The sequence below is a fragment of the Gadus morhua genome, chromosome 22 (genome assembly GCF_902167405.1).
Source record: "Gadus morhua chromosome 22, gadMor3.0, whole genome shotgun sequence".
Taxonomy (NCBI): domain Eukaryota; kingdom Metazoa; phylum Chordata; class Actinopteri; order Gadiformes; family Gadidae; genus Gadus; species Gadus morhua.
The window spans coordinates 17,302,341-17,322,600 of NC_044069.1; the positions used below are offsets into that span (position 1 = coordinate 17,302,341).

Below are 20,260 nucleotides of genomic sequence, written 5' to 3' on the forward strand. Positions count from 1 at the left end.
AGGCTAGATAATAAACACAAGTAGAGATGGAACACCTGTCTATCAGTGCGCTGCGGTCCAATCAGGGATGCTGCCATGGCAACCGCTCAGCGCATACATAGGCAAGCCATCATATCAAATATGGATTTTTGTGATGCACAGTATATGTTCAGTACAGTATATGCCATTATCACTGACATTGACAACCAGTTGATTAGAAATGTACAATTCTGTTCACTTTGGACAGACAGCTTCAAACCCCTGTTGTCATTGAACGGTCATCAAAAAGGTTGTTTTCTTTGTAGATCATTGTGCAGACTTAAACGGTCCCAAGTTGAATAACGCCTTTTTAATAGATTGAAAAGTTGGTCCATGCACCCAAAGCATTTCGGGGGACAAAATTATATTGTCTAAATTCGATCTTTGCACAATCACATTCTGCTTCATCTTTGGCATGTGTGACTTGGAGAAATACAAAAGGCTATGAACGGACGAAATGTAAGGATTTTAATGTTTCGTCTTGTTAATCAACACCTCGTGTTCTTCAACAGTTACAGGCATAGAAAAGTAAAACGGCAGAAAATAAACCATTCTTTAACCGTATACAACACAAACTGAAACATTGCGGCCACTTTAAAAGTGGAATAGTTTCTACTAAAAATAAAAATAATAAAACAAACGGCGCAGTATGGAATAGAACGCCCAGCTCATTTGAGGGATCAAGTATTACATAGTCCAATCCTTAATTGGGAGAATCCCGCTATAATAGTTCATTATAATTTCCTCAAGACATTTGGGGTTGCCCGAGGGCACCTGGCACCCCGCCCTGGCATCCGCCTCCCTGTCCCAGTCAGGGTTGGTCCGATTCCATCTTTCCTTCAGAGTCCCCCACGATGTCCCCACTGGCCATCTCGGTGTCCTCCTTCGTCTCCACCTCCTCTCCCCCCTCCCTCGGCTCCTCTCCCCCCTCCTTCGGCTCCTCTCCGCCCTCCCTCGGCGCTCCGCGCTGGCCCGACTTGTCGCGGAACACCTCCACTCCCAGCATGCGCAGGTAGTGGAAGCGCTCGTTGCGCGGGACGAAGGCGCGGATGGACGTCTTCCCCCTCCAGCCGCACAGCTCGATGGGGCACTGGGGCTCCAACGGCTCCCTGCCGGAACCAGGGGAGGAACAGGGGTCAGCAAACCACCACGCCCAGAATAACCTCTTTAAGCTGGGTGGAAACACGCGTATACTCACTCTGGGTTGGGCTGGTACCTCAGCACGATACTCCCCATGCCTGGGGAAAAAAAAAAGAAATTGCAATCAGTGTCAGAATGAAATACAGAAGATCCAAACTCAAAACTCGGTAGCTCCATGTGTGTATCGAGGGGCCACAGGGGCTCTCCAGACAGCCCACCTAGGCTCTTGGCCTGGGCGTGGGCTTTGCTCTGCAGCTTGCTGAGGAAGGGGTTCTCCTGGGTGAGCAGGACCTTGATGTCCTCCACGCTGACCGTGACCATCCTGGAGCGGATGTATGGGTACAGCGTGTAGATGCCCTGGGAGAGAAGGAGGAGGGGAGGATGATGGATGTGGTCAATGCCGACCGCTCAACAAGGCTCAAAATAACACGTGGAGTGTCCTTGGAGGATTGGTGTGCGTGTCTAGGATCCAACCAAGACCAACATTTAAATCAAACACACGGTTCCGACCCATCTATCTCGCAAAGGTTATTTTGTTGCCATGTCGGATCACGGTTATCGGTTGAATATCCACTATCTGTCTAACTTAAAAAGACCTCCAGACTGCATAAGCCACTAAGGAGTCGTGTGATCTTTATTAATGCACAATCAGTAGCGCTATAACGAGATGATTTGGGTTGTGTGCCTTCGGGACATAACAGCGTAGGCTTTATTTAGCAAATTTATTGATAAATCCTGCTCCAAAACGTTTTGCAAAAATACAATCAATATAATATAAAAGTAGGGGCCACTCACACTAGGGCCGCGGCCCCGTGCCCGAGCTCATTTGCATACTAAAGTCCAGAACGTTTGGCTAGTGTGACCACGTCATCCGTATTCCAGCACGGAACAGGGAACAGCCCCTTGGCCACGGCACACTTGGGGGAGGTGTGCCGTGGCCAAAGTACAGATGCTAATGAGATGATACGCAATGTGAGCTGGATGACGTAGTCCCTGCGCTTCTTCCCCACGCAACAATCATTTTAAACAATGGCGGCAGCTGGACAGTCGCAGCTGGACACCACGCTTGGTGATGGCGTATTTATCGTATTACGACGTGATGACGTATGTATGAAGGAGCAATAGTGCCCAGGCCACGGCCATTGGGAGCAGTGTGACCACGGGCCAGCGGGGGGAGTGGGGAGGGGGGGGAATCGTGCTGAATCTTCCTGCAGCACGGAACAGGCCCGAGTGTGAGTGGCCCCTAAAATGGCACACACGACCAACGATTTTCCATCCTCCACATAATGCAGTGTTTGTGAGGAGCCGGGCGCCGCGTGTTTACCTCCTGCGCCAGGCGGAAGGCACAGCCAAACTGCTCCCCGTCGCTGTTGCGGGACCAGACCTTCACTCCAGTGTTGATCACCTAAGAGCAGCAAAGGGAACAAATGTAGATGCCTGGTCTCACCGAGTGCAGTATAGATATGCAAGGATGACTCAGTAGGGTACGGGACAACAGAAGAACACATCCACCAGCCCACAGAGCTCGGTGCACCCGGTCTAGTCCATTGAAGGAAACTTCATCATTTAGGACTGAGCCCTGGCCAGAATGCTCACTTCATTCGTGCAGTGAATTAAAAGACCCCTAGATATACAGGTTATATCATCAGACCTATGACGAAGAGGCACCGGGATGGCACTTTGTACATTTAAATATTTGTGCAGTCCTTGTAAATCGACAATCGAAAAAGAACATGATGGGAGGTGCACAGATCTGCCCAGAGGTCGGTCATAGACGTCTCATGGTCTCAAAGGCTTGCGGAAGGGAGAGGCATTGAATCAGAACGTCTATGTGCAAAGCCAACACTGCTGCAAAGACACCTGCAGATTAAAAAGGTGACATATTATATCACCAGGTGTGAGTGTGATTAGCCGTCACCAGGCAGGAAATCGGCCTCTTCTGACATCACAAGTGGGCGTGTCCACCTAGATGTGTGCTGGGTAGATCAGTCCACCAGCCTACCCAGTGGACTGTAGCAAACGTTGCACATCTATCCGTCATACATCTAGGTCGACACGGTATAATGGGTCACCTTTAAGAACAAGCTAGGGCGCACTGTCTTCTTTTTTTAAGTGCGACTAAGATGTTGCCACAAAAGAAATGCGCATATACCAACCCAGCCACCTGGGTAGAGCCCCATCTGTCTTAAAACACTTTGCAGTAGAGCTGCAGTGACGCAGGTTCAGGAATCAATACGGAGGACTCAATGTAAACACACCTTCATGCGCTCGCTGTTGTTGAGCATGACGTTTCGTAGTTCTTTAGACACCATGTAGAGGTGCCTCTTCTTTCCCTCGTGGGACCGAGTCAGGACATTGAGCTTGGGGAAGTTTGGGGACAGGTCATAGAAGGACCTGACACACACACACAAACACACACACACACAATTAGAGGCAGGACGGAACTAGTAAAAGTAATGAAAAATAACACTAAAATAGTGTTTAAAAACTGAGTAGAAAATACCCAACAGAAATGCACAAAGGCTGTGTAGGAGGGCTTGGCTCATTACAAACACGCACACACACACACACACACACTCACTGAATAGGAGCTAGGACCGGGTCGTCTTCACTGAGGAACACAAAGGGATCTTCTTTGAAGCCGAACATCTTTTTCCTCTTGTGAGGTGGAGGCCTGGGTGGTGCAGAGGGAGTCAGGTGAGACACACACACGTGAGACACACACACTAACATCGCTCTAACCCTTGATGCCAACGACGACACTCACCCACACGCAGCCTCCCGGGCCGGGGCGGGCTGGTCCCCCTGGGGGGCGTCCTCCCCTCCCACGGGGGGGACCTCTTCTGTGGGCGGGGCGGCCTCTGCTGGGACGGGGGCGGGGGCTGCGGAGGGCTCCTTCCTCGCCTGCTGACGGAGAGGAAGAGGGGGCGGGGTTAAGAGGAGGAACCGACTGGTACGGACCCGGTTCTACTTGAAGGTAGGGTAGGGTGGTGGGGGGGGGGGTCAGAGAGTGATCCACAGGCGGTGTGTGTTTACCTTGGGGGCTCTTTTGTTCCATGGCATGGGAGCCGTCTTCACCAAGGCAGCGAGGAAGAACCCCCCCGTGTTCTGGTGATGAGGCAGGACCCTCATGCTGAGAGAGACACACACACACACACACACTTTAGCTAAACAGCTCTCTCTGCTGGCCCGCAGGAAGAAAGAAAGCCCGTTCCAACCCTACAGTCCCTCATCAGTTACTTAGATTGAGATGCGTTTATTTTATGGCCTTTACACTCCGATGCTCTGGTGTAGGAGTTAACCAAACCACCACATTGGCAGGTTCTGTGTTTTATGCAGGTGCGCGAGACGGCCTGAGACCCACCATCTGTCCAGGTGGAAGCTGGCCAGTTTGTCTTTGTCCGTGTGCGGGAACATGGTGGGGCGGATCTGGGTGTGGCGGCTGGAGGGGACCTCAGAGAAGTCGTTGAACCACTGGCCCTCTTTGGTCATGAGCTGCAGCGGGGGGGGGGGGGGGGGGGGGGGGGGGGGAGCGAGAGAGAGGGAGGAGCAGAGGGCGTTTCATTCACACTGTGCCGTCAGGGCCCGGCAGCCCAGCTGGGGCGTGGCCGGTCTTTACCGGATGACGCTCTTGTCTCGTGTCCATGCCACAACACACACTGATTGTAGCTGAGTCGTTTGATGTTTGAGCCTGCAGTGATATTGTATTGATTATTTTAAGAGACATTTACTATATTTGGGTGGTGTCAGACTGAACACACACAAGGATAACCGCGATAACGTTCAATAGTCGCCCACTTTTGCTTCATCATCTCAGAAGATTGTTCTCTGTATCACACACACTTACCAAAGTGCCAAAAAAGCACGTTCAATATCAATTACAGCACTCCAACAGCATTCATATTGTCCAACGCCCACTCTTTAGACCGCAAATAATCGGAAGGAAATCTGTCCTATTCAAACAGACCACTTTGTTTTGCAAGCGAAGTCAGCACGGCCAAAAAACCCTAAGAGGAGAGAGGCCTGGGCCCTGTACCACGAAGCTCGCTTAGAGGGTTAGCGATGTATGTTGAGCTCCAAGCCTGGGTTAGTTGTACCACGAAAGTCGATCTCTTTTAGCGTCGCTGTATCACCATGGTGACTTATGCTCGCAACCAACCCTGGTCGGGAGCAGTTTTTCGGCTTAGTCTAGCCGGAGATCGGCTACTTAAATCGGCGTGCGCAGCTTCCTAGCCCCTCCTCTGACAATGGCGTCACCATTTGTGGGTGTTCCCGTGGACCCCGGCGCACTTCTCCGGAGACAAGGGTTTTACGGGACAGAACCGATCCCTTGGCATTGTCTGACGATATTCAGATTTCAGACTTTATCGTCATTGTGCAAACAACGAAATTGGGGTTCTTCATGAGAGATACAGATTCTCATCAGAGGGTGTTCGTTATTTGATCGTCCTTTTGGACCTTATGTAGACAATGATAACTGTTGCGCATTGTGTCTCAGGGACAGAGTGCTAGAGTGGAGGTAGCGCGTCAGTCTTGAATTTTTGCGCGGGGGGTTCCGACTCCCAAGTGACGCGATTTTATGTGAAGCTTAAAAAGTCCTAATTCTCATGCATATGGAATACTTATTCACTAAAGCTTATGGAATTATATTTTTGTGCTTATTTCGAACTTGAACCCATATTTTCAAGGCCGTGCTGGCACCACATCTATGGGGGTAAAATGCATGATGATAGACCGGCGAATTTGAACCCCGGTCGCTGGCGTTCGGGTCTTATACTAATCCACTACGCTACAGCCGCTACCTCTCAGCGGTCGAAAACATGCGATATATTTCTTAAATAGGGTGTATTTAAAGTGAATTCCCTAAATGATAGAATAAGGCAGGATGGACGTTGCTTATGCATTTTTAAATCATCATCATTCTATTTGGATTAATGGCGAACAATTCTGCATTTGGCATAGTTATTATACAGACAATATGCAGAATCTTTTCACTTATACTCATATAGACTGCTTGATCTATCGTAAAGGTGAGAAAAATGACGCAAAAAACGCCCCTTTCACGTGAACGCGCACTGAACCTAAAGCGGAAAACCTGGTTCAACGAATTGAATCTAAAGTGAGCTTCGTGGTACCATTTAACTCTGATTGCGAGTTGCGGCTCTGTCGAGCCAGGTTTTCCCAAGAAAGCCTGGGTATGTTCAGCGAGCTTCGTGGTATAGGGCACTGGACTCATCAGGGGGGGCGGGGCGGGTTACCTTCCAGCTGGAGACGCCGGGCATCGTCTTGAGACCGGGCAGGTCAGCAGAACAATCGGCCAGCTCCAGAGCGCCTGGAAGACACGGCACCACGTGGTGGCGTTAGGCTGCTCGGGTAGCATATGACACCGGTTGAAATAGCGCACACACACACACACACACACACAACACACACACACACACACACACACACACACACACACACACACACACACACACACACACACACACACGGCTGTGTTCCATGGATTTGCTTTGTGTGGGTGTTGTTGTACCTTCACTCTTCTCCAGCAGGGCGGCGATCACCGCCTCGTCCTCTATGGGGTTGAGGGAGCAGGTGGAGTACACCATCCGCCCGCCCACGGCCAGTTGTTCCACGCCGCGGATCGCGATACGCAGCTGCAGCCTAGAGACCGCACACACACACAAACACACACACACACACAAAAAGGATGGACTATAGTTCAACACTGCAGGCTCGGTGGGCCTCCACGGGCATGAGCCACTACATCGAACAATACGCTCTCCCCACGCCGGGCGCGTGTCACCCACCCGTGGAGGTGCAGACTGTTCGCCGTGGTCCACTTCTTCCACACGTCTATGTTCTTCCTCATTGTGCCATCTCCGCTGAGGACAGAAACAAAAACAGAGCGGACCAATCAAACGGTGAGCTTGGCTCGTCCACAGCCCGCGCTTCTGAAACCAACATTCCTTTTGAACGCGGCTGCAGAGGCACCAACTGTTCACGACCATCGCTACCTGCCTCTCCTTCCTCCTGGAGGGGCTGTGTTTGGCAGCGGGGTTCAGAGCCAGGAGCTCCACTTTAAAATACCTACAAATACAACCACCGCGCACGCACGTGGGAGCGTGCACTGATATTCCCTTTCAATCCCAACGTCGCCTGCCAATCATCTCATCCCGATCATCAAACACACAAAACGAAACCACGTCCCGCATCACCATCTGTCGCCCCCCCCCCCGTCCCTAGAACAAAGTCCCTGCCCTCCTGGCTGTGTGGAGCGGCGGTGGCAGGTCGGGCTCACCTGCAGGGCACGTCGCAGAGGATGCGGTCGTAGAAGAGCGCCTCCCTCCAGCCGTCGGTGGCCACCTGCAGGGACGGGATGATGGAGGCGTCGTGGTTGATCACCATGATGCAGGGGCTGTTGAGGCGCTTGGCCTGGTGCACCAGCAGGTAGCAACGCTTGTTGTCCACGTCGTTGGCGATCACAAAGCCCTCTGCGGGGGGGGGGGGGGGACAGAAGGACGGAGGACAACGACAGGTCCGTGAGATCCGTGTGAGCGGGTCGAAGCGTTCCGGAACACGTTCAGAACCGCATGTTCAACGGGCTCGGTCCCGATATCGCATCCAACCTTCTGAAGGATTAGAAGACACGCCTCCCCAATCTATGGTTCATCATACCCCCATAAGAATAAATGTAAACCCCTGAGAAGTTGTTAACACTGTGGGTAGCAGGGAGGCACTGCCCACTGCCCAGTCTGACGTCACACTGTTAGGGAAGTAAAGTTTGAGCGCACACAAGCTGTTTCACACACTTATTGAGGGGCGTTCTCGGTGGGCGCGAATACTCCGCCTGGCTCAGACTTAGATTTTTCTAGCTTAGCAGACGTACAACACGTACACATACATCATATAACAGTCTACAGAAAAGGGAAAAGTCGAAATAGCATATCACCCCTTTAAAAAGGTCCCATATCTCCCTCCATACCCCTTTGTGCTGAGAGTTGTTGGTCACATAGGGCAACTATGTGACCAACAACAACTCTCAAAGAACGTGAGCTCCAATCCTGGCTGGATACAGAGGCTGTCCCCATTTGAGGTTAAAGAGCTGTAACATCCCCGAAGGCGTACCCTACGGTGACGCTAAGAACTGTGGTCCACAGAGACCCCATCCTAACCAGGCCTGAATAGCCTCGGGCGGGATGTAAAGAGTGATCCACTTTATTTATATTTCATGGAAAAAAGATTTAGAAGCATCTTATGCAACCAGTTTCGCTTTGTCACTATAAGATAACTTGGGCCAACTTATTTTAGTAGGCTAGGCCTTCACATTTGATAAAGCTATATTTTACTAGGGAGAAATCGGAATGGGTTCCAGCGCCAGTGCAAGGAGGGACCGCCACCTAGTGGCCATTTTATGAATGGTGTGAATATGGTGCATATGGTCGCTTGTTTTTTTCAATAGTTCCCTCAATTCTGATTAAATTGGCCTCAAAACATTGCTACATCAAATATATCCCTACCATGACGATTTCACTTGAATTCGATGACATAACTCAACTAAACCTAACATGAATAAAACATTAAACATTAACTAGTTTGAGCATTATTTCTGCCTGAGTGACGTCAGAGACATCTACAAATGCGTGAACACTGGTGTACATTTTCTCAACACCACCGGGCCGCTCCATCTGAACATTACATCAAAACATGAATATTTAGATCATGGTTTCCAAAGATTCTGGGGGGTTACTCCTGAGCCTTACCAATATTGATTAAGGGCCCATATTGTTTAGATCTGGCAATATCTTACCAAGATATTACACAATTATCTGTGTGTTAGTAGAAAAACTACAATCTTGTTGTGTTGTTACTGGCCCTCATTTTGAAGGAGGGACTATTCACATTGGAAATCTTTGAAAAGCAATTAAAAGTGTATTCCTCTCAAATGAATAGGAGGTAGGCTTCACTAACTCTGCAAGTCAACGGAAGCAGCTAATGGAAAGCAAACGCTCAACCCAGCAAACTCAAATTCTGGATGCAAAATGATCAATTTGGTATTGAACTACTCATTGATAGGCCGACATCTTGGCTTATCCTTTTCAATACCTTACGTCTGTCAGTCCAATGCCTAAGCCGTGTACCCTGATATTAGTGCTGAGCAGAGGTGCAGCAGAAGCGGGGGTTCAACTGAACCTGGGACAGACCTGGGAAAGGCACGTCCATGTCGGCGTGCAGCATCTCGATCAGCTGGGCGGTCTTGGAGCCTGGGGCGGCACACATGTCCAGGATCTGCACAGGAGAGAGGCAGGAGAGCACCAGGCCAGCTGTTAGGACGTTACACTGCTAATAGGCGGCCATTACATGCCAATTCAGGTAAACATCCCATCATGTTTCTACGCAGATGTTTTCTTAGCAAATACATTATAGTGAAAACATTACAGTATGGTGAATCAAAACATACAGGCCAAAACAAAAAGCAATGTTGAAACCCAGGATGTAAAAGGAGAACATACTGGCTTTTGCATTGTTGTTGGAGAAGCTAGTATCTCCATTTAGCATGTTTCCTAAATCTCGGATGAAATATAATGAATATTTTAGGATTCGTTTTTAAATCTGGCTCCTTCTTTAAACAAGATTCTTTGACGGAAGATAATGGGATAGAATACAACGCTCGGAACCAGGAATGTGTGACATTTTGATTAAGCACACAGGTACTTTCTGTGTGTGGGGTAGTTCTTCTCACCTTGTGGTGTGATTCGATTTTCATCAGGAGAGGAGGAATCATGCTGACCGCTTCCTGACGACTTATGTTACCCTGGAAATAAAAGAGCGGTTATAGAAGTCAGAAAAGGTTGTTTCATAGCCGTTACATGCAGCGCATGAATACCAAATTAAATTCCGGTCTTTGGGAATGTTCTGACTGTGAACCCACCGACTCCGTCTCGCTGACCAGGAACTGGTGAAACTTCTCCAGCAGTGGAGACTTCCTGATGATCTTCCTGCTCATGTTGGTTTGCCATGCCAGCTCGTCTGGGTACCTTGTCACAAAACAACAAACCTTAGTGAACCACACCAAAATCACACCACGTCTAAGAGCATTCATTGGCTGAACCAAACCAGACTTACCAGCTGAGAGGCGTCGGAGCCTCCAGCTTCACACCATCAATCTCCACCTCCTGGATCTCCTTGAAGTACTTCTCCTTGAGACAATGAAGAATCTCTTTGGCATGGCTGCAGCAGGAGAGTAAATGGGAACTTCAGAATACACAGTAGAGTTTTGCTTGCTATAAGCAATGATCCATCAGCATACGTGGGCCTTGAAGAACAAGGAATGATAAAGACCAAGATAATCATTCAGCAGATTATGCTGATTATTATACTAGGTGCTAGAGAACTAGCACTTAGTAGAAAACCATAATGTGCAGTGAAAGGCAATAGTAGTACTTCATGTAGGAAGCGTCTCCACTATTAGCGTGTCTGCAAGTAGCAGCTTACTTAGACGTTTATTGAATCAAAAACATAGCTTTGATGTGATAAACTGCTTTTGCCATGTTGCTTTGCTCAACATAGTCCAATTCTCAGATTTCTCTGCATGCTCTTTAATTGAATTATCCTCACTTTTAACTGATAGAATCAAAATGTAAGTTTCCCCTCTTTCCATGAATGATGGGAGACGTAGGAAATGGGCAAATATAACCATTCACCTCTTGTATCCAGTGATGCGAATGGTTGCAGGCAAAGGTTCCCTCATGGCATCCATAAACTGTTCAAACTCCCCTTCCGGCACCAAACCCAGCTCCTTGTAGTAGTCTTCAAAGAGTTGGTTCTCCTTAACGATATCAGCATAGCCGGCTCCCCAGCTCTGGAACACATACATGTTTTATTCAACTCTCCATGTGAGCCTACACATGCATGCATCTGGTGTGTCCACTTGGCAGTTCAATATTCTGTTTACACACATTAACCGTCATTCTAATTTATTTATTTTTAATCTCTGTGGTCTCTCTGTTGAAAAAGGGTACAAAATCATAGATAAATGCAGAAAAAAATCTTGGAGACATAAACAATCTGGATGAATTTTTTAACAGTAATGAAACAGTAGTGTGAGAGTTTAGATTCAAAAATCATGTATACTAGCCTAGTCTCTAAGGAAGAATTAAGCTATGTGATTCTAAGATACGTTCCTTCACGTGTAGGCCATATTGAGAGCCAGACGGCAGTGCTTTAAAAAGTTCCCACAATATAACATTTTATAGAAAGCAAATACAGAGCTGGGTAACATAGGATCCTGTGAGAGAACATTCGTAGAACTAGGAAACATTTGTCATGTTCCCATTATGTGCTACATAATCCTAGGTAATATAGGACCCTGATACAACATAAAGAGAGGAATATTAACCCTAAAATCCCAACAGTTTCTTTAAACTGCAGCCTGACATAAAGTACACATCATATTTAGACATTGGAAGAAACTCTCCAATTACTGAATGTATGAAAGATATGAACAGCTACAATAGCAAGAGTTAGAGAAATTCACTCAACCTACACCATTGTCTCTGTTGTCTCGTCCCACTCCCGAAGACTGGTTTTTCTGTCTCTGTCTGCTTCTTTTTCCCATGTTGGAATTGAAGACAACCCTGCAGAATAACTTGCAAAACGTTAGGCGATCAATAGCTATGTAGTTATTAACATGCGCCTAGTTAGTGTTGTGGGGTCCCTGAAACGTGTTGCCTCTACCGCGCAGTCTGTTGGCGCAGCGTATTGAGTCAAGACCTCATGGGTGGCCACAAAATATGCCAGAATTACAGAAGCTATAAGTAAAGACAATATGTTCTTCTTTTCCAGTCTATCTATCTAATTTCGTTTGAATCGTGTATCTGAATTAAAACAATTATTAATTAACTTTGCAATAATGTATAATAAATAATACATTTTAAAGAGTATCGTCCACTCGTCGATTTTTTGCCAGACCGACCCACCACGTGGCTGATTGGTTTGTTGGTTGACGAGCACGACACACCATGTTGATGATTGGTTGTCGTGAAGCGAACAGATGATGGAAGGCGGAACCAACCATAATGCAGAGCAGTAGTGTTGCATAGTGTAGTAGTTTTGTTAAATATCAAATTAAGCTCTGTGAACTACAACTTCTGCTAAATAGTGAGCTTGTCTATTTATTATGGACACCCTTCCAACAATGATGTTCTCCTCTGAGCAGGAGGAGAAGTATTATTTAGACTGCATGGGCTACTTCTTCATATTCATGGCTGTATGCACTTTCTTTACATTGCTCTTTGAAAACGTGCCCTATGGTCGATATGCTTCGGGTAAATATGGATTTCCAATCAACGTCAAATTTGCCTGGTTCGTTCAAGAGTTACCTGCATTCATGGTGCCTCTCTACCTCGTTTTGTGGACGCCTTCTGCAAAAACTTCACAGCTACCGAATGCACTGTTGATAGCAATGTATTTTTGCCACTATGTTCAAAGGTGGGTAAGTTAATACTTCCACTCGCAATTCCCTCCGTGGTGTTTCCTATTAAGAAAATATTCTTATCAGATGGTACTTATTTCGATAAGCTCACCAATTTTCAGATCTGCGGGTAGCTTGGGTCATCCTTTTTGTATCGACATGCCTTTGGTTTAAAAACAACATAAATTCTCCCGGCTAAGGTAATATTTGTCGACTTATGACATTTTCACCTTCAGCCTTTTCTATTTTCCGTGATACACTTATTAACTTGGGCAATGTATTTCATAATTGTAATAGTACTACATAACTAATGCAATATTACAGACACGCCTGGCAAGAATGTTGTATAACATGTACTCTCCATTCCAGGTCGCTTGTTTATCCATTTTTAATTCGAGGAGGTAAACCTACACCTGTGGTCTCGTTCGTCCTAGCCATTGTATTCTGCATAGTTAATGGCTACATGCAGATACGATATTTGAGCCATTATGCCGAATACCCAGAAGGATGGGTGACACACCCCTGCTTCATCATAGGTAGGTAAAAGGTGGAAGCTGCATCCCCTGCGATTGAGTAATGATAATGATGTAGCAGTTACGAAATGTATTGAAAGCCCACGACCACAGCGATAGCCCCCTTTAACACACACACACACACACACACACACACGCACGCACGCACGCACGCACGCACACACACACACACACACAGGCAAAATGCTGCTATGCATAAGAGTAATTTATGTAATCAGTCTGTGAGGTCATGGAATGAGATATTGATGCAAAATGTTTCACATATGTTAAGGGAGGTTCCCTCTATGTGAATGGCAAGTTTAAAGTTCCTGCTGCCACCATTTGGTAGCGGAATAATGTTGATTTACTAGCGTATTTCTTAAGATCAGACCATAGACCATGTGTACCATATGTTGTTTATTTAGATTTTTTTCCCGAAAATGTACACGAAACCTATTCAGACGGACATAATAGGTGCAAGAGGCAAACATGTTAAGCATGTCAAATAAGGCATGTACTCCGAAACCAGTACTCAGACTCAGGCCCGATACTGTAGGCCTACTCTTAAAACTTCCCAGATACAACCACCCGATACCTCCTTACGCAATGTGACGTTATGTTGTAGAGCCAGTGAGCGTGGTGATTAGTCTTATATGACCGTCAACATAGTAATCCATGCCATTTCATCACTGTTACTGAAATACGACCAATTAAGAGAACAAAGGGGGTAATCCTAGGTTTTTGCCACTGCTCAAAATGCGATCGTTCTACTCTGCTTGAGGCACTTTGTGTGGAGCTCTGTGTGGGCAGTGGTGGATTGTGGCGTCCGAGAGCTTCTTTCCTAGAACTCTCAGCACCTCAATTTTTTTTAAAGATCTCAGTGTTTGAATTCCCGCTGAAATTGTGGCTTCCCTGGCTCTTGAACACTATTGTTATTATCAAAGGTGAAATATTATACCACCAGGTGTGAGTGTGATAAGCCTTTAAAGCCTAGGTGGACACGCCCACTTGTGATGTCAGAAGAGGCAGATTTTCAAAACGGCTAGTAACGGCTAATCAGTCATACCTGGTGGTATAATATGTCATCTTTAAGTACTCAATATCGGGAAGTACCTAAATGTAAGTACTTGTACATGTAGGCCTACTTGGTCTGTAAAAATCACCAAGAATCATGGCACCCCCTATGGGCGAATTGGCACCAAACATTTTGGAGACCTGGACACCGGGATGAGCACTTTATCTATTAAAGATCGTAAACAATCTGCAGCGTTGATGTTGTTAGTACTCTGAGGTTGCCATGCTATTACCAGACCAAGCTCAATTGTAGATTGCACGTTGGTCTGGGGAAGCTGCTGTCATTTTCTTCAGCACAAGAGGCGTGATCAATGGGCAAATGACTCGATATAGGCGATATAAACGATAAAAAAAATGGCCTACGATAGAGATTTTAGTTGTATTGCTCTATCGCGATAATGCATGTTTGACGCGATCTATCCATGACCCGCGAAATATAAAGAGCCACGATCTGCAACCGTCTGCAACGCATCGTCTGCGACCCGCGAAATTTAAAAAGAGCCACGAGCTGCAACCAGCTGCATCGCATCATCCGCTACCCGCAAAATATAAAGAACCACGAGCTGCAACCGGCTTCAACGCATCATCGTCATCTAAGTAAATATGGCTGAAAGCGAAACGGAGGAGCTGGTGATTGCGCTCATTTAATGTTCATTTCAAAATTGTATACGTTCATTTTGCACTTTTATGTTTTAATAACAAGTATCTGTGCACACACTTGGAAGATTTTTCTTTATTTAAAATAGCCATGCCTAATACTGGACGTATTTCCCTAATTCACAGTATCCGTTTCTTTATTAACAAGACACCAACAGTTTTAATTTCATTAAGAGAAGTAGGCCTATACGTCATTACACAGAAAAAAAATGTCTTTGTTAAAGTCTCTGCAGCTACAACATTATGTTGTATGATTAGTTTTGCACAATAAATGTTCTCAAAACGACGTACTAAGTTTCTTTCTTCTTTTGTTTTATACATTTAGCAGTTTGGCTTTCCTTAGAGTCTATGTAACCTGTTCTGAAATGGTTATATTATGATTTATATATCGTGATATATATCGTTATGCCCAACATATGCCCATCCCTACTCTGGATGCAATTGGCTGCTTGCCGTCGCTTCCCTGTCGTCATTGTGTTAAACCAGCCTATAGCGCGCCAGGGGGAAAAGCCAGTTTGGTGATTGGCTCCCGCAAAAACGTAAAGAAACTAGAAAGAAATGAAACAAATCGCCGGCAGAATGGGGGGGGGGGGCTACCAAGTCTAACTCTGATGAGCTTGAGTGTCAAAGATGACTCCAGTTTACATCCTCCACCATCTTACTCATCAATTCATTTCTTGGTTTTCAGGATGTGCTCTGTGGTTGGTTGGCTGGCTGGTGAATCTTCACTCTGACCACATCCTACGGAATTTAAGAAAGCCGGGAGAGACAGGATACAAGATCCCCAGAGGTGAGAGATCTAGGCTGGTCAGATGGAGATGGGAGATGTTTCAAATAGCATGCAGATACCGATTGCCATTGTTGGCTGTCATTTTAGTTTTTTCCACTAGTTTATAAACCCAGTGCTGCCATGCAGACCCTTTTATAAATCTTAGTACATTATTATTGAAAATAATCATGATAATTTTATAATGTCATACATTATTTAAAATGATTTCATAATTATATAGCCTAGATTCTGTTCATAGCAGTTTCATGTTCATTATAGGTCTTAACTATATCTTAAAGAGATGCATTAACTTTTCAGGCTGTGAATATCTGAATTTTCAATATCTTTCCAACTTAAAAATGCAACCAAAAACCCCATCAATCTCTCCCCATCAAGTAGAATCTTTTGTCAACACTTTAGCGTGTATGATAGCGTTAAAAAGTTACAACAACATTCAACATGCTCCTAAAGTTGTTTTGTTATGATTAGTTTGGGCCAAGGATAACAGCGCTGGGCTTCTCCGAGGTTTAATTCCCAAGCATAACACTCCAGCGGTTTGGGTAGTAGACTCAACAAATGTTGAGGAAGCAAGTTAAAGTTGTGTTACTTGTTACAATGACATGAATTGACTTAACGTAAAATATTAATACATTAACGCTTACGTGAACTGAGTCACGTCCGATAGATTTTCACCGGCAATGGTGGTGAAGACAATGTATGTGTCTTCACCTCTACATACATGTGTAAGCTCCCATGATCCCATGTTACTTCCCAACGTCGTCAAACTGCGACTTTTATAATAGTTTTGATTGAGACACCCCTAGCATCAGGAAATTGATATCATTCCTTTGAAGGCTGCAAGTCTCACGTGTTTCGGATTTAAGTAGTCAATCAAGTAACAGTTTCTTAAGGCGATATTTCTTATCGACATATAACATTAAAATAATGATTGGAAAGACATTAGAAGGCCCACTGCTGCGACAGAAGTTATTCTTCCCACATCCCATCCCAAGATGCAATTAGTAACCTTGTTCTTTGTGGTTTAAGATACTTGAACTACCATGGATGTATGATCAATTCTAGTGTAGGATTACTTTTTTTTTGTGAACCTAAATAAACAGAAAACACAGACACACAGGGAGAGTTAAGCCGGTTTTCCAGTGAGATTCATTTTCGTTATTATCCTATAACCGAGATAAGTGAAACATGCTATACGTCTATATTTTTATGAAGATTGCCTTTTAGTGCAAGTCTGGGGCAAATTTATGAGAACTATTGTTAAATGGAGGACAAGCAATAATAGTCATGAAATTCGGTTCATTGTTAAATCTGTTTTTGCATTTCAAATGACTGCATGCTCACTCAATATGTCACGTGACGCATGTGAGTCAAGGAACCCCCCGCCCTAGTCCAGTGAGTCAGTGAGCATGTCACTCACTCTTTCATTACATCCAGGAGGCCCGGGGCCCCCCCACTGTGTAAACTCAAAGTACCCCTCTGTTATAGGCACATTAATCTTGACTGAATGTGCACGCACACACTCACGAAGACGGGGGATCGTGAGACAGAACCAGACAGAAATAGAGGCCCCATAATGAGTAATATATACAATGTCAACACAACAGGCACTTCTTTGTAAGTGTCCAATTCAATCAAGTGTAGAGAACCGATCAGTTGCAGGCCCTTTTTTATTATTTGATCTTCATCCATAGGGGGTTTGTTCGAGTACGTCTCCGGAGCAAACTTCCTAGGCGAGATAACGGAGTGGGCAGGCTTCGCTCTGGCTGGCCATTCGGTGCACAGTACATCCTTTTCCATCTTTACCCTGGTGGTCCTCGCTAGCAGAGCTGTGGCCCACCACAGGTGAGACAAGACGCCAGAGATTAACCCTAAAACACTTAACCAAGATGTTTGATATACATTATATATTTTTTTAATTTAGTCATTGTATTAAATATTGAAAAAAATCTGAAGACACCTTTCTCTCTTCTGTCTTAGATGGTATCTCAATAAATTTGAAGACTACCCTGAATCTAGGAAGGCGCTTATACCCTTTGTGTTCTAAAAAAACAGGTAAGAGAAACTCACAGCAGGTCTCTCCAATGACATATAACACAGGGGGATACTATATTACATTTTAAGGATAGCCATCACAGAAGTGATAATGTCCATAATGAACCAAACCGGGTTGCTATTGAATTGGAATGGAAGGAGCAGTATATCGATTCAGGCCATGCCCTTTTTTTGGTTCTAGGCATCACTTGGATGACTTGGCTTTAAATGAACAATGTGCCCATTTGAATTCTAGTCTGTAAATTCCCCCCCTAAATAGTATATCTAACAGTCATTTGTGATCCCTGTAGAAGTAAGAGCAGGTACCTGGTGTCAGAGGGGAAGCTGATCAAGAGACTCCTACCCGACATGTCAGGGATGGGCCACAAAAGGAGAGGAATGAACCAGCGATGGAACACATTCCTCCACCTTCAGGCCTGAAATTAAAAGGATGGTTTGTGCCTCACACTCAAAGTGGAGCAAATGAAGCAAAGAGAAATAAAGACAGAAATAAACTAAAGTGGATGAGGTGATGGTGACGTTGGAGGGGGGTGGAGTCACATTAGGAACTCCCTCGAGGTGGGGGGGGGGGCATCTGAAAACAAGTTGAGTGGTACTTTGGGTAGAAAGACATACTAAACGTGAAGATGGTAGATTTGATTTGTTGCAGTGTTGCCAAGATATGCTCACTTCAGCGATTTTAAAGGAATTCTCGGGCTTTTTGTGAAATAGAAGTTGTTTCATCTTATTGTCAAAAGGGAAGTACCATACTGAGTTAATTTTATTTAATTTCTCAATTCGTCAGGTGCTTAAATAGAGCGAGTTTAAGTAACTCAAACTCAACATGCAACAAAAACGATTGAGTTAATCTCTGAATGAAAAGTGTTTATCTCTCAAACATTTAGCTTCCTCTTATATGATGTACCCTATGAATTTCATTAAAATGTAGGGATCTGTATTCATCTTTCTAGCAAACCTGTTTCTCATCACAGTAGCAGAGAGAGCATGAACCTCTTTCATTTCTGTCTGCGACCGCAGTATATTGCATGGCTAGAACAATTTACTCATCCATATCGTCGACTCAAATCTAATTCTAAATGACGTGACACTGCATGTAATGCGCCCACAGGCTAGTAGAAGTTGATAGTGCAGTGTGAATGCAGATTCCCTCCAAATATGGGGTAAATATTTGGAGGATGCTGCACCATCAGCCTAATTACTATTTCACCACTCGCACACAGCTCCCTTCTAAAATATGAGGCTCTTTTTATTCTAGACCTGACTGTTATGTTGACATTGTATATTTTACCCAGTATGGAGCCGCTATTTCTGTCTCACTATCCCCCGTCTTCGCGAGTGTGCGTGCACATTCAGCCAAGATTAATGTGCCTATAACAGAGGTGTACCGCTGCTGTGAACGCATGAAACGGTGTCCGGATGCAAGAACACAGGGCTATGTAAACACTGATTTACTGTAAACGACAGCAAGTATCTATTCAATTGGGGATCTTAGCGTGAGAGAGGATGTTTTCCTTTGCGTTTATACAGTGGGAGTGGCCGGGTGGCCTGGATGTAATGTGAGAGTGACACGCTCACCGACACACTGGCCTAGGGTGGGGGGGTTCTTTGACTCACATGCCTCACGTGAGTGGGGGTTTGGCGTGGGAATTGTTGTGGGTATTATTTCTGCATGAAAATAATCCTACACGGAAGGTTGTGGCTGGACAGCTTAATTGTTTGTACGTTGTGACGTCACATCGCAATTAACTGCCTCCCTTATGAAATGGTAGGAGCGGAGGTACGATGTTTTTCTGAAGTCATAGACAGTACGGTTATCGACCGGTAGGGCGTATATTGGCCGGAATATTACTATATTATGTGCTGTTGTGCGAACCTTCACAGAAGAAGAAGGAATCCTTACATTAGCATATGACAGCAAAGCTTAAGTCGCAGGTGGACCTTATTTTGAAAAATAATATGTACGGAAGACGACATCAAGAGACGAGATGTTAACTGGGCCATGAATTACATGTGTCAATTTCAAGAGCATTTAGAAAATGAAAATTAAAGTTTTTATTTGTATCTCTCCACAAGCTGCAGAGCCGCTGAAGCTACGGTTAACGCCTTTGTTTTCGAACAGGTGTTGTGCAGTTATTAACCCTGTCGTGAAATGAACCCGACGTAAAATATTTTCGAAATTATGGTCAATCAGTCAATAAAGTATTTTTTTATGACAAGAAAACACGGCCAACAATATTTGAGCTAAGTTAACGTGTCCCTACATTGGGAAAGGAACATTGAAACAACATTAATTTAAATTAGTGGGTGAATGAATGTTATTGGAATTATCGAGGTGTATATGGTTGATATTATCCAAAGTCGATCAATAAAGCACTTCTGGGTGAAACTATTTTTTTCTCGATGCCGGTAGTGTTTTTTTTTGCCCTTTCTGGTAATGTCTCAGACCTAATGTTTGAGATCCACTGGCCTCCGAGATCAAGATCTCTGAAGTCCCGTCACTGATTGTTACCAGTGCATTGGCACCTTTCTGTAAGAAAAACAAGG

At 45.2% G+C, this 20,260-nt stretch overlaps 2 protein-coding genes across 3 annotated transcripts; one reads left to right on the forward strand and one right to left on the reverse strand.

Annotated features, from left to right (window-relative positions):
* Positions 1-308: 308 nt before the first annotated feature.
* Positions 309-11,943, reverse strand: nsun2 (NOP2/Sun RNA methyltransferase 2). Of its 2 annotated transcripts, none has more exons than XM_030347250.1 (19): positions 11,705-11,943; positions 10,863-11,020; positions 10,285-10,389; positions 10,091-10,196; positions 9,902-9,973; positions 9,363-9,447; positions 7,460-7,652; positions 6,969-7,043; positions 6,692-6,822; positions 6,417-6,490; positions 4,523-4,653; positions 4,195-4,291; positions 3,926-4,062; positions 3,740-3,832; positions 3,417-3,552; positions 2,483-2,563; positions 1,377-1,515; positions 1,217-1,256; positions 309-1,127 (listed from the first exon to the last, which is right to left on the reverse strand). In XM_030347250.1, the coding sequence occupies exons 1-19, from the start codon at positions 11,774-11,776 to the stop codon at positions 830-832; spliced, it is 2,223 nt and encodes a 740-aa protein (XP_030203110.1). In that variant the 5' UTR covers positions 11,777-11,943; the 3' UTR covers positions 309-829. The 2 variants fall into 2 exon arrangements, with proteins under 2 accessions (XP_030203110.1, XP_030203109.1); XM_030347249.1 differs by having other exon boundaries at positions 3,926-4,065.
* Positions 11,944-12,203: 260 nt separating this feature from the next.
* srd5a1 (steroid-5-alpha-reductase, alpha polypeptide 1 (3-oxo-5 alpha-steroid delta 4-dehydrogenase alpha 1)) lies at positions 12,204-20,105 on the forward strand. The gene is made up of 6 exons (XM_030347251.1): positions 12,204-12,648; positions 13,001-13,167; positions 15,563-15,664; positions 17,356-17,506; positions 17,642-17,716; positions 18,007-20,105. Exons 1-5 carry the CDS (start codon positions 12,338-12,340, stop codon positions 17,706-17,708), a joined length of 798 nt encoding a protein of 265 aa, XP_030203111.1. The 5' UTR covers positions 12,204-12,337; the 3' UTR covers positions 17,709-17,716; positions 18,007-20,105.
* The last annotated feature ends 155 nt before the right edge of the window (positions 20,106-20,260 follow it).